An 18,156-nucleotide genomic window follows, 5' to 3' on the forward strand; every position below is an offset into this window, starting at 1 on the left:
CAGTCAGGAAAACAAGTTGTTTCTCCCTGACTTCTCCAGACAATGTAGCATTTTGTAAAGAACAGGGAAATCAGATTCAAAAGGTTGACTTCATTGGAATATTCTGTACTGGGCTGTGTGGTCTTATTCATTTACTCAGTTTCTCTGACCCTCAGCTTCTTTTCTTTTTTTTTATACAATAGTCTTCACAATAATACCTCTCTTTTAACTTAATGTGAAAGTGCTTTGTTTCTAATGGGATATTAGGGAGGAAAAAATCTTGCATTCCTGTCATCAGTCCTAACTTTATGATGCATTTTGATAATCACTGGTCTTTTGCAGTGATTCTTATCATGTAAGAATATTTGCCTTTTACAAACTTGTAAAATCATATAACTTTGAGTATAGTAGTCTTTGGGGAATTAAATCTAGTCAGAGATAGTTTATTCTATTTTATTCATATGATCAAATTATAGCTGAAATTTATTGTCAAACAGCAATGGGAAAGCTAAACTGCAAAGTTCAGGGACTAAGTTATGAAGAGTTTATGGAGTTTTTTCCCCCTCATATTATAAAGGGTCTAAGGTTTTTTGTTTGTTTGTTTGTTTTTGACCTTACCTACTGTATGTTATGGATCATAATTGCTAGAAGAAATAATGTGGCAAGTAAAGTCTATGATTAAGAATATTTATCTTTATTGTTGATAGAAATCCATTATTTTGTATTTATGGTTAAAGATTGTAAGGTTTTTATTTTTTTTAAGATAAATAAGGCACCGAAATCACATTATTTGCTTTTAAATGTGTATAACATAGTTTTTGAGTCCCAAGCACACTGCAATATTTGCACTGTCATCTCTCCTCGACTTTAGTGAACTCTGAAAGAAAGAGCTGAATTACATTTTTTAGGACACTTAATGAGCAAAACTAGACACATAGGAAAGGCTGGAGAATTTCCATGTGAGCGGAGAGCTACCTTTATAAATATATAACATAGTATATTCTCAAATGGAAATGTTTGAAATTTACTGTTTGCCAGTCATTGCTGGAGTCATAGTGTCTGCTTAGGGGACAGAAGGATTATTTTAATATGATTTCTGACTAGTGGTCTTTGACTTAATTCCAAATATAAACATGTCTGATAGTTTCTTTCTGGGAATATTTGAAGGTGTAATCCCATTTTTTTTTTTTTTTTTTTGTCTGTGCTGTTCTGTTGACTGTGTTTTTATTTTCTCAGTGTATAGTGATTCCATAGAAGGAGTAACTTTTAAGAACCTGAAATATGAAAGGCTATCAGGTTGATATGAAAAAAAGCCTTTCAAATAACAAGCACGGTACAGATAAATGCACATGAGTGGTAGTCCTGGTGAAAGAATACAACAGGGTAAACATGAGATTTTTATTATAAGTATTAAACATAAAAATGTAATTTAACTATTATAAATTATTACCAATTAATGGAGGATGAATATGAAGCACAAATGTAACTTTTGGAACTTTCAAGTCATCATTCATGTATATATATATTTATATAAATATTTTGGTATTATATTCATCTAACATTTTCTCTTTTATTCAACAGAAATCTTCTTGACAGAGACACATTTTCTAAATCTGATCCAAGTAAGTATCTATTACTTGCTTTTTTTTTTTTTTCCCGGTACACGGGCCTCTCACAGCTGCAGCCTCCCCCGTTGTGGAGCACAGGCTCCAGACGCGCAGGCTCAGCGGCCATGGCTCACGGGCCCAGCCGCTCCACGGCATGTGGGATCTTCCCGGACCGGGGCACGAACCCGTGTCCCCTGCATCGGCAGGCGGACTCTCAACCACTGCGCCACCAGGGAAGCCCTATTACTTGCTTTTTGAAATAGTCTACTTATTTTACTTGATTTTTCAAAAACTTGTTTGAAAATCATAGTTCTTATTTAAATATTTGTTTTGAAGCCTAGAAAGCAAGATGGAGTATAGTCTTAGGCCCTGCATTCTCATCTACCTGGGCAGTACTCTGGCTAAAGAGAGGGAATTGCTTAGCATTTTGAGAATAAGATGACAATGCAGATGACTGCAATGTAGGACAGTTCACTTTGAAATTAAACCTCATTGTATAGCCATATGGTAGAAATTATCTTTGAAAGACAACTGTAATGGGCCATAATTTTATGATCAAGTCAGAGTAATCATTTTCCTTTTTTTGTGAATAAATGCAGTATATAAAGGCATGTACAACCAAGTGAATTATATAATATCTTGAATGAGCTGAAGTTTTTGATTCCTAATTATATATATTGAAAATTGGAGATAAATTGTAAAATGAGACAGTTTAAATTAGAAAACAACAGAAATAATGTATAAATCAAGTAGTGAGTCCAAATCTTGTAATATTTAGAAGCTGATATCCAGCAGCTCTCCATCTCTGCAAATGTGTGAACCTGTGTGGTTTAACTACAGGAGAGAGGTTTTGTCAGTTGACAGAAGAATTCTTGAGGTAGTCACTGGAGAAAAGGCATTAAACTTTGTGGGTATTAAAAATTCCTGGGGCCCATTGACAAGTGGGTGGGATATTTTTATAAATTAATCTTTACCCCAAACTCTTAATCTCCCTTTTTTGCAACTTCCTTTTGTGGTTCATAGGATTTCTTACTTGTTTACAAACATTGAGGATAGGAGTTGCAAATATTAAATGTGGCATATGATTTGCTCCAGATATCCTTCCTATGATGGTTTTGAGCATTATAAGTATCCTAGGAAGAGCTTGACTTATGACTGGTAACATACTGAAATATTTCAAACTGTTTAACCTTAGTTAAAAGATTTTTTTATCTATATCTGTAGCATAATGCAATTGAAGACATTAGCAAATAGTTGTTATTTTTTTTTTTTGTGCCTAGCTCTATACATGCTAAGTTCTAAAGACCTGATATTGTTTCTTGCTTTTTTATAAAAAATTTTCATCATGTGATGATTTATTAGCAATTTTCATGCCAGAGTAAGACTAGGAACTAATTTTAATATAGCTTTTGTACAGCTGAAAAATAAATTGGATACATTTATATCTGATATTTATAAAAAACGTTTAGATATATTTATTTTTTCATCTTTTGTAGTTTGTGTCTTGTATCTACAAGGAGTTGGAAATAAAGAATGGAGAGAGGTAAGAATTTGAATTAAAAAAATTGTGCTGGAAGATATGGTATAAGTTATAATGTGATCAAGATGATACTTTCCTGTTTTTAGTTATTTTAGTAATTTTCTTATAGATTTATTTATTTTTATTTATTTATTTTTGGCTGCATTGTGTCTTTGTTTCTGCTCGCAGGCTTTCTCTAGTTGGGGCAAGCAGGGACTACTCTTTGTTGTGGTGCGTGGGCTTCTCATTGTGGTGGCTTCTCTTGTTGTGGAGCACTGCCTCTAGGCATGCGGGCTTCTGTAGTTGTGGCACACAGGCTCAGTAGTTGTGGCTTGCAGGCTCTAGATCTCAGGCTCAGTATTGTGGCACATGGGCTTAGTTGCTTCACGGTTTGTGGGATCTTCCCGGACAAGGGCTCAAACCCATGTCCCCTGCATTGGCAGGCAGATTCTCAACCTCTGCACCACCAGGGAAGTCCTTCAACCCAAAGATTGAATTCCTTTTTTATTTTATTTCATTTTAATTTGATGAAAGCAATCTTTGTGTTTTGTTCTTAATAATCCTTAATGTTTAGCTCATTTATGATCTTTCTGTGGAATAATCTACCCTTGAATTTGTATTCTCCTCAGTCTTACATAAATTTAATGTGATCCAATTCTTACATAATTGAAGTTTGTGGGTTTAGTCTCACTTTTTGAGGTCAACTGCTGATATTATAAAATATTGCTTTAAAGTGTTTTAAAAGTGATATCAATTATCACCTGCTTTTTGACAGTTAATAACTTGTTATTTGAAAATAAAGTAGAAACTCAGTTTCCTAATACAAATACTTTGTGTAATGGAGTAAGAGCAAGGAGGCAGAATTACTTTTTTCATGGTTAATAATTTTATTTATTTATTTTTATTGCAGTATAGTTGATGTGTAATATGTTTCAGGTGTACAATATACTGATTCACAAATTTTAAGGGTTGTACTCCATTTATAGTTATTATAAAGTATTGGCTATATCCCCTGTGTTGTATAGTATATCTTTCTAGCTTGTTTTATACATAATAGTTTTTACCTCTTAGTCCCCTCCGCCTGTATTGCCCCTCCCCACTTTCCTCTCCCCATTGGGAACCACTAGTTTTGTTCTTTATATCTGTGAGTCTGTTTCCTTTTTGTTATACTCACTAGTTTGTTGTATTTTTTAGATTCCATGTATAAATAATATCATCCAGTATTTGTCGTTCTCTGTCTTATTTCACTTAGCATAATACCCTCCAAGTCCATTCATGCTGTTGCAAATGTAAAATTTCATTCTTTTTTATGGGTAATATGGCATTTTGTATATATGTGTGTGTGTGTGTATATATATATTTATATCTCACATCTTCCAGTCCAAGAACATGGTATGCCTTTCCATCTGTTTATGTCATCTTCAGTTTTTTTCATCAGCATCTTACAGTTTTTGGGATACAGGTCTTTTTCCTCCTCAGGTAGGTTTATTCCTAGTTATTTTATTCTTATTGATGCAATGATAAATGGGATTATCTTCCTGGTATTTCATAGATAGTATACAGAAATGCAACAGATTTCTGTATATTTGTATCCTGCAAAGTTACCAAATTCATTGATGAGCTCTACTAGTTTTATGGTGGCTGCTTTAGGTTTTTTTGTGGATAATATCATTTCAACTGCAAACAGTGACAGTTTTACTTCTTCCTTACCAATTTGGATTTCTTTTATTTTTTCTTGTATAATTGCTATGTCTAGGACTTCCAATACAATGTTGAATAAAACTGGTGAGAGTGGGCAGCCTTGTCTTAGAGGAAATTCTTATAGATTTATACTGTTGAGTATGATATTAGCTGTGGGATTTTCATATATGAGATTTTCATATATTTTCATATATGCCCTTTATTATGTTGAGGTATGTTTCCTTTATGCTCACATTCTAGAGATTATAATAAATGGATGTTGAATTTTGGGGACTGTTAAAGGAACTGAGATAAATATCCATAATGTATAGAACCAGGCATCTTGGCCAACGAAAATCCTTAATGATGAGGCTTTCTTATTGCCTAAGCAATGAGATGTAAGTTTCTTATTTAATATACAGTGTTTTTCATAATAATAATGACTCTTGTTCTAAGCCCTTTAGAATACTGACTAATTTAGTTTGCACAGCAACCTTAAGAGGTAGATGCCATTTGCATCCTTATTTTACACATGAAGAAATTAAAGAACAGAAAGCTTAAGTGACTTGACCAAAGTTAGCCAGTTGTAAATAATAGAATGGGGATTTCAACCCAGGCCATTTGGCTCTATAGTTCCTAATTTGCAGAATCCTTATCTGACTCCAACCTTCACATTCTGGTTTTATTAATAGAAAGAAATTCTATAAATTGATCTTTGGGTCTTTATTCATATCTTCTTCAGCTTGACTTTGGATGAAAAACAAGTAAGAGAAGAAGCCTACTATTTAGGTAAAATGGCATAATATTAAAATAAATCAGAAAACAGAATATTTTACTTATTTATTTTTTTCTCTTCAAAGGGGTAGAATGTATAAGAGGGAATAATATGCAAAATTGGTATAAAAACAAAGTAGAAATTGAGAATATGATGATAAATAGGACCCAGAATCATATAGAGGGGGTAGGGAAAAGATGGACGAAGATGGGGAGATACCAGTTAAGAGACAATTTCAATAGACAGCATTTCAAAAAAATTAAAAGTGTTAAGAACTAGAGAATAGTCTGGAAGAATAGAAAAGGAAGTGTCAGATGCAGAGACAGCATTTTGTAGGTAAAATCCATTGTATATAGCATCTAATTGAACTAGCTGGATAAAGGAAAGGGGTGAAAAAAATGAAATACACTGTATATATTACTAAATCCCCACCAAATCATTTGAGAAAGTCAGTTTCTTTACATTGAGAGCCAGTATGGTATACAGTGGTTAAGGGAGTACACTTGACCTCTTAGTGACTGTTTCCTCATCTGAAATGTGGGGAATTATGCTAATGATTCTAGCTTACACAGTAGTTATGAGGATTAAACTAACCACTGGACCATGACTGGCACATAGTAAACACTATATGATTAAGGCTACCTTGGTTCTCTAAGAGATCAAAATACATTTTTAAGAATAACAAAACTAGTAAGTGGCAGGTAAGTAAATTCCTGCATTATAATATTCTGTAAAATTCATTGTACAAGCCCAACAGTTGATGGGAAAATGACCTGTGGGATTTGCTTGGCCTCAAACCTAATATGATGGTATGGTGTTGCATAACTGCTAAAAAGCTAATGCAATCTGAGGATGCATTGATGGATGTGCAATGCTTACATTAAGGAAGATCATGCTGTTATGTTGAGCTATATTAAATTGTCATTTTTGTAGCTCAGAGTGGTTGAGTGTTGGCAATTTAATGTGATTCAATTAAATACTCTTGTATTTTGCTCTCGTAGGAGCAAATCTGGAATGTTTGTTTTCAGTTCTCCATTTGAGATCATTGAAATGCCATATATGAGGAGGGCTACCATCTTGAAGAAAGGGATAGACACTATGTCATATTAACGGAGGAATGTTTAACCTGAAAAATGCAGACACTCTGAGTAGTTACAATAATTGTCTTCAGATTCTTAAAAGTATTTTGATTTAGACATGGGGGTACAGTGACTTGAAGTTGAAACAAGAAAGGAGGAAAGAAAAAATTTGGCTCAAAGGATGAAGAGACAAAGGCATATATTTTGTTCACTGTGGGTGAGACCTTTGTAACATTTAGAGTATTCCATGGTAGAATGGGTTTCCTAGAACAGTATCCTGGAGCTAGAACTATAGTGGATGTCCTGTCCTGTATTCAAACAGGGGTTGGACTAATTCATCAGGAAAAAAACTGGACTTAATTAGTTCTAATTACTTGCAACTCTGATTTTATGATGCTATAGAAGTCATAAAGAGTTTTGCACTCATATTATTAATTCTTCCCATTATCTTTTAAGTACTGAGCATATTTTACAAAATAATAACAAGAACAACTCTAATAATTATCCTCAGTGTATTTGGAATTAGACAAGTAAAACAATATTTTAGATAATTTAGTAAAAATTTAACATATATTCATCCATTTATCAATTTGACCTGTATTTATTGGGTGCCTATCATGTAGCTGCAGTGGTGGAAAAAATTTTAAATAGACAGTATTTTTACCTCAAGGAGCATAAAATATAGTTGAAGAGTTTTACCAGCAACTTCAGTGTGACTATACAATCCATTTACTGATTTAGGTATCAATACTGTGTCAGTGACATAGTGGTCATGTTTGTATTTGAATTTAGATGTGTTCTGGAAAAGTATGTATTCACTAGCCACATGATTTTATGTTCTGGGATGAATTACTTTTATACAGTAAGGAGAAATTAAAAAAAGAAAAAAAATGGGCTTCCCTGGTGGCTCAGTGGTTGAGGGTCCACCTGCCGATGCGGGGGACACCGGTTCGTGCCCCGGTCTGGGAGGATCCCACATGCCGCGGAGCGGCTGGTCCCGTGGGCCATGGCCGCTGGGCTTGCGCGTCCGGAGCCTGTGCTCTGCGGCGGGAGAGGCCACAGCAGAGGGAGGCCCACGTACTGCAAAAAAATAAATAAATAAAAAAATTTTTAAAAAGCTTAAAATATGTGGAAACAAATGCTCCAAATAAAGTGATAAAAAATTATTTAAAACTGTAGTGGTAATCTGCAGTTTAAAAATTATATCTGACACTATTACAATTACCTGCATACAAAACATTCTATCTAATGATTGTGAATTGTCAAAGTAATTTATCTTTTAAAACTAAAACAATATTTCAGTGCATAATAATTTGGAGCTAGAAATGATAAAGTGCCATGAATTATGAAAATATGAAAACCTCTTAGTGATGAATGGAAATAGCAAAGTCATGTCCCTAAGGATGCACACATACTTGGCTTTGAGAGGTTCTGAAAATGTTGCAATTAATTTCTTTGAGTTAAATTTTAGTTATCCATAGGTCATCTATTTTGTGAATTACTTTTAAACATTTAAAATTACAGAGTTGGTTCCTGATTCCATATGTTAGTTATATAATGAAATGAAGCAAGCTGAAGTTGTTTATAACCCACAGTGAGTGTACTTTGGAGGCAAATATACTGCCAAATGCTGATTTCCATAGTTTGACATTGTCTCTGTTCTGCACTGTTCCATTGATATTGAGCTGTTTTAATATTTATTCATGTCCATGCTGAATAATATATGTATAATTCGTAAACACACACATATTCAGAAAGGATAAGAAAATTTTTCATAGCTCAGCTTAAATGTTACTTTACCTGTTGACCTTTTCTAACCCTCACAACTAGAATTTCCTCCTTTCATCTTTTTGAAATCCCATAACTTAAATATCTTTCTTATGGTCCTTGTCACCTTCTACTTTATATCATTCAACAAACATTAAAGACTTTTTTGTGAACCTATTTTCTTCTGTGTCTTCACTTCTCAATTCAGTGCTCCTTAAAGGTCAAGCTCCTCCCTACAGCATTTAGGATAGGGCTTTTGTGCTTAGAAGATGCTCAGTTAATATTTGTTAACAGGAGGAATTTGAGGATACCCTCAAATATGGGCACACACTTAATGATTGTGGTTTCAGAATTTATGAGTTGCAAGCCTCCTTGTAGATAATTCGGTACAAAGGTCACATTTTTCATATGAGAACATTCACGTGGCATGCGAAGTACTTATGAGAGCTCAGTGCTTATTCTGCTGCTTTTTATCGTAACTTTTACTACATATTTAGGAAATTGAATTATAGCATTCATTGAAAAACATGCTTTTTACCTCTTAAAGCTTAGGGTGTACTCATTTCATTCTTTTTTATTCTGTGGAAATAATAGAGTGAAGCATCTATAAAGTTATTGATATAGGAAAGAGGAAACTCCCCATGGCCTTTAGGCAGTCACTGTTGCTAAACCACTGAGGGTCCAACTTGGTTATTGACACTATCTGCACTATTGGGTTCATGCTGCAGAGCAGCTGCACGTTTTTGTTTGGTTTAGTTTTATTTTCTATTTTATAAAAGAGACTTTAATTACAATATACTGCTGAGAATTCAGTCTGTAGAGATTATATTCCTCTAGTAGACATTTGAAGGATTCTTACTATATGTATCCGCTGTGATTGAGGGGATGATAACAGAAGAGAATTGAGGAGAAGTTGTGTGGCATGTGGTTGAAAGAACTTTGTTAAACCAATATTTTCTACAGAAAGTATAGTCATTCTTAAGGCGTTACTACTTTAGCAAAAATTTGTTGTGTGTCCCTCAGGAAAATACCATATTACACTCATTTAGATTCCTAACATCAGCCATACCAGTTTTGGAAACAACTGTAGATTGGCTTTGAAATTTTTCTGTTTGGAAAAGGACATAAAATAGTTTTACAGATATTTCTGGTCATAGAGAATTAGATGTTTAGGCTTAATGTAATTGCCTCTGTTTATAAGGCTAAATTGAAGTCTTAGCTCTATCGATATTTTATGTCCAACTGAACAAGAATTATACTTTCTTTTTTTTTAAAATTTCACTATCATGTTATCTGTTTTTTTAATAAATTTATTTATATTTTATTTATTTATTTTTGGCTGTGTTGGTCTTCATTGCTGTCTGCAGGCTTTCTATAGTTGCTGCGAGCGGGGGCTGTGCTTTGTTGCAGTACACGGGCTTCTCATTGCGGTGGCTTCTCTTGTTGTTGAGCACAGGCTCTAGGCACACGGGCTTCAGTAGTTGTGACACGTGGTCTCAGTAGTTGTGGCTCGCGGGCTCTAGAGCACAGGCTCAGTAGTTGTGGCGCACGGGCTTAGTTGCTCCACGGCATGTGGAATCTTCCTGGACCAGGAAGATTGAACCCGTGTCCCCTGCATTGGCAGGTGGATTCTTAACCACTGTGCCACTAGGGAAGTCCAAGAATTATACTTCAACAGAACTTTTCTGATTGTTAGCTGAAAAACAAATCCAGAATAATTTTCTTCTCAAACTATTTTTTCCTGTTTGGCTTTTATTTATTTTTTATTTTTCCAGCTTTACTGAAAGGTAGTTGATATAGAACATTGTGTAAGTTTAAGGTGTACAACATACTGATTTGATATATGTATATAGATATTCTTTCTTTGTGTGATGAGAACTTTTAAAATGTGCAGTATAGTATTGTTAATTATAGTCACTATGCTGTACGTTACATCCCCAGAACTTACTTATCTTTATATTATAACAGGAGGTTTTTACCCTTTGACCAACTTCACACATTTCTCCCACCCCCCACCCTTGGCAACCATCAATCTGTTCTGTTTCTATGACTGGCTTTCTTAGATTCCACACATAAGTGAGATCATACAGTATTTGTCTTCCTTTGTCATATTTCACTAGCCTAATGCCCTCAAGATTTATCTGTGTTATTGCAAATGGCATAATTTCCTACTTTTTAAAGGCTGTGTTCCTGTTCTAATTTTAGTATACCTTTTTATTGAAATAAAACATACCCAGATGAAGGGTACACATCATACAGCACAGTGAATTTGTTAGATGCAAATACATCCATGTGACCACCCCACATCTACAAATAGAATATTGCTAGCATCCAGGAATTCTGTTTGTGCACTTTCTTCCTCCCAGATTAAACTGCATCCTGACTTCTAGCACTATAAAATAATTTTGCCTATTTTTAAGCCTCATATAAGTAAAATCATATATTATATATGTATTTGTCTAGCTTGTTTCACTCAGAATTATGTGTGTGGAATCTATCCATGCATGTGGCAATAGTTTGTTCGTATTTGTTGCTGTATGGTTTTCTATTTTATGAATATACCCCAATTTATTTATCCATTCTACTCTGGGTAGATTTTTGGATTGTTCGCAGTTGCTGAATATTATGATTAACTGCTTAGAACATTCCAGTACATGTCTTTTAGATCTTATATTTGTAAATTATTATTGTCTGCACATGTAGGAGTAAAATTTCTGAGCCACAGGGTATGCATATTTTCATATTCAGTAAATACTGATGAACTGTTTTCTAGAATTTTCCACGTGGCAGTACATCTTTGCCAGTGCTTTGTATTGTTAATTAAAAAAACATATTTCCATTCTGCTTAGTATAAAGATATCTTGTTTGGACTTTAACTTCATGATGATTAATATGGCTGAGCACCCTTTGATAGGCCTAATGGCCATTTGGCTATCCTCCTATGAAGTGCACATTCAGGTGTTTTGCCTATTTTCTTACTGATTTTTAGGAGTTATTTATGCCTTCAGGATAGGAATTTTTGTTGCTTATATGTCTTGCAAATATCTTCTCTCCTGTTGTAGCATGGCTTTTAACTCTTTGAACCATATATTTTGTTGAACAGAAGTTCGTAATTTTAATTTAGGTTGTAATATCAATTTATTCCTTTCTGATCTGTGCTTTTATTCTGTTTAAGGAATGTTTCTGTTTGAAGGCCACGACGATGTTATATTCTAGAAGTTTTATTGTTTTAACTTTAATATTTAGACCTACAATTCCTCTGGGATTAATTTTTGTGTATGATTTGAGGTAAAATTTACTTTGATTCCATATGGTATCGAATTGACCCAAGCATTTGTTGAAGAGATTTTCTTTTTTTATTGTAAATCATATGACCTTTGACATAAATGAAATGATTAAATATGTGAAGACTTAATGATTAAATCCTTGTTGAGGATTCTATTGTGTTATACTATGCTATCTTAATAACTAGTTGTATGTACTTTGTAGTTGTTTTCTTTTACTTCAAGGTTTTCTAGGTCAGGGGTCAGCAGTCTTTTTCTGTAAAGGACAAGATACAAATAGGGGCCAGGGGTAAATATTTTAGACTAGGTGGTCCCTATGTTCTCTGGGGCTATTGTAGCATAAAAGCAGCCATAGACAATACATGAATGGTTAATTAGGGCTATGTCCCAATGAATCTTAATTTACAAAACAAGTGGCAGGCCAGATTTGGCTGATGGACTGTTCTAGGATATTTGTAGCTTTTTACATCACCACAAAATTTTAGAATTTGTCAGTTTATACACATACACTTGCATACATGTATGTGTGCGTGCGCGTGTGCGCGCGCACACACACACACACACAAACACACACTGTGAGATTTGAGTTTGGTTTGAATCTGTAGATTAATTTCTGAGAATTGAAGTATGTAAAATCCATGAATATGGATACAATCCATGAATACGGATACTCCTCTATTTATTTAAATTTTCTTTAATTTCTCTGAATAATATTTTATAGTTTTTGTGTAAGGGTCTTATACATCTTTAATTGTATTTGTCCCTAGTGATTAGATATTTTTTTGATGCCAATATAACTTGTCGTGTCTCATTTTTATTTATTATTGTAGTATATAAAATGTCATTTTATTTTTTGGATAATTGAATTGACTTTGCTTAACTTACTAATAATAGTTTGGATTTTTAAAAATTTTCTTCATACACTATGGTAATCTGCACATAATGTTTTATTTTTCCCTTTCTAATCATGATGTTTATTGTACTGACAACTTCCTCTGCACAGTGTTGAATAAAAGTGGTGATAGGAGACATCCTTGTCTTGTTCCTGATATTAAGACTAAAGTTTTCATATATTTGCATCTATGAGGTGTTTATATGATTTTTCTTTATTTTTGTAAATGTGGTAAATTACTTGATTTTCAGTATTAAAACAAATATATTTCTGGAATGATCCAACTGATTCATGATATATTATCTTTTAAATATATTGCTTACAGTGTTTTCCTAATATTTATTAGAATTTTGCATTATGTTATTTATGAGTGATATTGATCTATAAATTTCCTTCCTTAGCATAAATTTGTTGGTTTTTGTTCTTAAGGTTAAATAGGACTCATTAAATGTGTTTGAAAATATTTCCTCTTTTACTGTTCTCTGAAAGAGTATGTGAAAGATTAACGTTATGTCTGAGTTAAATGTTCGGAAAAATTTCCTGCTAAAGAATTCTGAGCCTGATTATTTCTCTGTGGGAAGTTTGAATTTCAAATTCACTTTTTTTCTTTTATTAATTAATTTATTTTTGGCTGTGTTGGGTCTTCGTTTCTGTGCGAGGGCTTTCTCAAGTTGCGGCAAGCAGGGGCCACTCTTCATCGAGGTGCGCAGGCCTCTCAGTATTGTGACCTCTGTTGTTGCGGAGCATAGGCTCCAGATGCGCAGGCTCAGTAGTTGTGGCTCACAGGCCTAGTTGCTCCATGGCATGTGGGATCTTTCCAGACCAGGGCTCGAACCCATGTCCCCTGCATTGGCAGGCAGATTCTCAACCACTGCACCACCAGGGAAGCCCCACTTTCTTTCTTAACTATCTGTCTACTCACGATTTCGGTTTCCTGTCCTGACAATTTTGCATGTTGTGTTTTTCCAGGAATTTGTTGATTTCACCCAAATTCTCAAATTTATTGGCATAAAGTTGCTCATAATATACTGTTAAGATATATATTTCTCTAAGATCTATAACGATACCCCGCTTTTTACTTTCAGATGTTGATAATTTGTATTTTTCTCTCTATTTTTTTCCTTTATCCATCTCAGCAGAGGTTTATCTGCACATAGTGTTTTATTTTTTCCTCTCTAATCATGATATTTATTGCACTGACAATTTTATTAGTCCTTTCTAAGAAGCCACTTTTGCCTTTGTTGGCTATCTCTAGTTTTTTAAGAATTTCATTGATTAGTGCAATTATCTTTATTTTTTCCTACTCTTTTTGGTTTTAATTTGCTGTTCTGTTTCTAAGTTCTTGAGATAGATAACTTAATATTTATTTTCAATCATTTTTCTTTTCTACATATGCATTTTAGGCTATAAATTTCTCTTTAAAGGAGCTTTAAGTATATCCAACAAGTATTGTTATGTTATACTTTTATTTACATTCAGATTCAAAGAGTTAAAAAAAAATTTTTTTAATTGATCTCAAATTTACTGAAAAGTTGTGAATATAGTGTAAAGATTTTTTTTTCCTTTGAGCTATTTGAGAATAAGTTGCCAACATGATGCCCCAGGAGCTTGAGTACTCTATTGCATAAAGCACATTCTCCTAGAAAGCCATAATATAATAATCAGAATCAGGAAATTAGCACTGACATATTTTTACCATTTAATCTTAAGACCCCTTTCAATTTCACTTAATTGTCCCAATAATATCTTTTAGCAAATGGATCCCATTCAGAATTACCTATTCCGTGTACCTGTCTTTTCCTTTACTGTTTTTTTTTTGTTGTTGTTGTTGTCTCTTTGATCTTAGTTTCTCAGTCTTTTCTTAACTTGATGTCCTTGACAATTTTTGTGGATGGAATGCCAGCTACTTTGCAGAATTTGTCGTATTTTGACTTTGAGTGATTTTTTTTTTCTTCATGATGCATCTTTGGGTGGAATATCACAGAAGTGGTATGGTGCTCTTCTTATGCCTGGCATAAGATTTTGATTTGTCCCATTTCTGGTTAGGTTAATTTTGATCACTTGATAAAAGTGGTGTCTGCTAGCCTTCTCTATCAAACAGTTACTTTTTCCATTTTGTAGTTAATATTACTTTTGGGACGGGAAGCTGGGAGTTATGATGGGAAGGTATTTGATGAGTATTTGGGAAGATACTTTGAGAGTATATAAATATCTCTTTCCTCATTAAACGTTTTTTAATTAATTTAATTATTTTGTGAGTGTGGACTTATAGTTTCCTCTGTTTTTCAATGGATTTTCATATTATACTATCATTTATTTTGGTGCTCAAATTGTCCCAGATTTGTCCAATGGGAGCACCTTGAGGCTGGCTTCTGTGTCTGTTAAAAGTTGCCCCTATCATTCTTTTAGCATGTCCTTATTTCCTAGGACAAGATGTTCAGGGTGTTTATTCTTTTCTGGAAATGTTTCTTGTCTTAAATTCTACTTTGCTTAGAAAGTGAATAGTTAGACTAGTTTACATTTGTTTAATTTTTATATGGTTTCTCTTATCTCATGGATTTGCTTTTGACTTTCCTGTGTATTTATATTTGAAGTGTATCTCTTATAAGCAGCAGATAGTTGGGCTTAAAAATAAACTTACATTCTCTTTGTCATTTATATGGAGTGTTTAGATCATTTACAATTAACTTAATTATCAATATGTTTGGGTAAAACTTACCATTTCTTTTTATTTTATTCACATATTTTAAATTCTTTATCTTTCCTTTCTTTCCTTCCTGGATTTGGATACTTATCTATCATCTATCTTTCTTTCTTCCTATCTATCTATCTATCATCTATCTATATCACTGTATATTTTCCCCAATATTAGCTTGTTAGTTTTACTTTCTTTTATCATTATTTTAATAGTTACCCTAAAGATTTCAACATACAGTCTGGATATTTTAGAATCTGTTATAAACTAGTTTTGTAACTTCTCCGAAAATGCTTGGTCTTTCAAACATTTAACTCAAGAGGGACTTTCAAGATGGTGGAGGAGTAAGACGTGGATATCACCTTCCTCCCCACAAATACATCAAAAATGCATCTACATGTGGAGCAACTCCTACAGAACACCTACTGAACGCTGGTAGAAGACCTCAGACTTCCCAAAAGGCAAGAAAATCCCCATCTACCTGCGTAGGGAAAAAGAAAAAAGAAAAAACAGAGACAAAAGAATAGGGACAAGACCTGCACCTCTGGAGGGAGCTGTGAAGGAGGAAAAGTTTCCACATACTAGGAAGCCCCTTCACTGATGGAGACAGGGGTTGGGTTGTTGCGGGGGGAAGCTTTGGAGCCACAGAGGAGAGCACAGCAACAGGGTGCAGAGGGCAAAGCACAGAGATTCCTGCACAGAGGATCAGTGCTGACCAGCACTCACCAGCCTGAGAGGCTTGTCTGCTCACCTGTTAGGGTGGGTGGGGCCTGGGAGCTGAGGCTTTGGCTTCTGAAGTCAGATCCCAGGAAGAGGACTGGGGTTGACTGCATGAACATAGCCTGAAGGGGGCTAGTGTGCCACAGCTAGCCAGGAGGGAGTCCAGGAAAAAATTCTGGACCTGCCTAAGAGGCAAGAGACCATTGTTTCAGGGTACATGAGGAGAGGAGATTCCTTCCCCATCTGCCCACAGAAGGCAGAGCACTCCCTACATGAGCTCCAGAGACAGGCATGAGCCACAGCTAACAGCTCAGACTGCAAAGATGGGCATGAAATGCTAGTGTTGCTGCTGCAGCCACCAAGAATCCTGTGTGCAAGCACAGGTCACTATCCATACTCCCCAGGGAGCCTGTGCAGCATGCCACTGCCAGGGTCCTGTGGCACAGGGACAACTTACCCAGGAGAACACATGGCGTGCCTCAGGCTGTTGCAACATCATGCCAGCCTCTGCCTCTGCAGGCTCACCAGGCATTCCAATTATAACTACTGTACCTCTCCCACCCCCAGCCTGAATGAGAAAGAGCCACCTAATCAGCCACTCCTTTAACCCCATCCTGTCTAGGTGGGAACAGATGCCTGAGGGTGACCTACATGCAGAGGTGGGGCCAAAACCAAAGTTGAACCCCAGGAGCTGTGAGAAAGAAGACAAAAGGAAATTTCTCCATGCAGCCTCAGGAGCAGCAGATTAAATTCCCACAATCAACTTGATAAACCATGCATCTGTGGAATACCGGAATAGACAACGAATTATCCCAAAATTGAGGCGGTGGACTTTGGGAGCAACTGAAGACTTGGGGTTTGCTTTCTGCATCTGATTTGTTTCTGGTTTTTATGTTTACCTTAGTATAGTTTTTAGCACTTGTTATCATTGGTGGATTTGTTTATTGGTTTGGTTGCTGTCTTCTTTTTTTAATTATTATTTTTTTTTCATTTTAATAACATTTTTATGATTAAAAAATTTTTTTCTCCTTTCTTTTTTTTCTCACTTTCTTCACAGCCATGTGGCTGACACGGTCTTGGTGCTCTGGCCTGTTCTCAGGTCTGACCCTCTGAGGTGGGAGAGCTCAGTTCAGGACACTGGACCACCTGAGACCTCCCGGCCCCAAGTAATATCAATTGGCGAGATCTCTCTCAGTGATCTCCGTCTCAATGCTAAGACCCAGCGCCACCCAAAGGCCAGCAAACTATAGTGCTGGATGACCCATGCCAAGCAACTAGCAAGACAGGAACACAAACCCACCCATTAGCAGACAGGCTGCCTAAAATCATACTAACTTCACAGACACCCCAAAACACACCACCAGATGTGGCTGTACCCACCAGAAAGACAAGATCCAGCCCCACCCAGCAGAACATAGGCACCAGTCCCCTCCACCAGGAAGCCTACACAACCCACTGAGCCAACCTTAGCCACTGGCGAAAGACACCAAAAACAATGGGAACTACGAACCTGCAGCCTATGTAAAGGAGACCCCAAACACAGTAAGTTAAACAAAATGAGAAGACAGAAAAATATGCAGCAGATGAAAGAGCAAGGTAAAAACCCACCAGACCAAACAAATGAAGAGGAAATAGGCAGGCTACCTGAAAAAGAATTCAGAGTAATGATAGTAAAGATGATCCCAAATCTTGAAACTAGAATGGAGAAAATACAAGAAAGGTTTAAAAAGGATATAGAACTAAAGAGCAAACAAACAATGCTGAACAACACAATAAATGAAATGAAAAATTCTCTAGAAGGAATCAATAGCAGAATAACTGAGGCAGAAGAAATAGTGGAAATAACTACTGCAGAACAGAATAAAGAAAAAAGAATGAAAAGAATTGAGGATGGTCTCAGAGACCTCTGGGACAGCATTACACAGACCAACATTCGAATTATAGGCATCCCAGAAGAAGAAGAGAAAGAGAAAGGGTCTGAGAAAATATTTGAAGAGATTTTAGTAGAAAACTTCCCTAATATGGGAAAATAAATTGTCAATCAAGTCCAGGAAGTGCAGAGAGTCCCATACAGAATAAATCTAAGGAGAAACACGCCAAGATACATATTAATCAAACTATCAAAAGTTAAAGAAAAAATTTAAAAGCAGCAAGGGAAA

At 35.2% G+C, this 18,156-nt stretch overlaps 1 protein-coding gene across 2 annotated transcripts in view; it reads left to right on the forward strand.

Moving 5' to 3' along the window:
* The window catches only part of CPNE8 (copine 8), a 333,515-nt gene that overhangs the window by 45,363 nt on the left and 269,996 nt on the right, over window positions 1-18,156 (forward strand). For both annotated transcript variants that reach the window (XM_027129253.1, XM_027129254.1), the window contains exons 2-3: window positions 1,561-1,601; window positions 3,083-3,129. In XM_027129253.1, the coding sequence (XP_026985054.1) occupies window positions 1,561-1,601; window positions 3,083-3,129 (88 nt within the window). The remainder of the gene's footprint in view (window positions 1-1,560; window positions 1,602-3,082; window positions 3,130-18,156) is intronic.

This window comes from Aethalodelphis obliquidens, unplaced genomic scaffold, assembly GCF_003676395.1.
Source record: "Aethalodelphis obliquidens isolate GAN/ISIS:26980383/991018 unplaced genomic scaffold, ASM367639v1 scaffold36, whole genome shotgun sequence".
Lineage (NCBI taxonomy): Eukaryota > Metazoa > Chordata > Mammalia > Artiodactyla > Delphinidae > Aethalodelphis > Aethalodelphis obliquidens.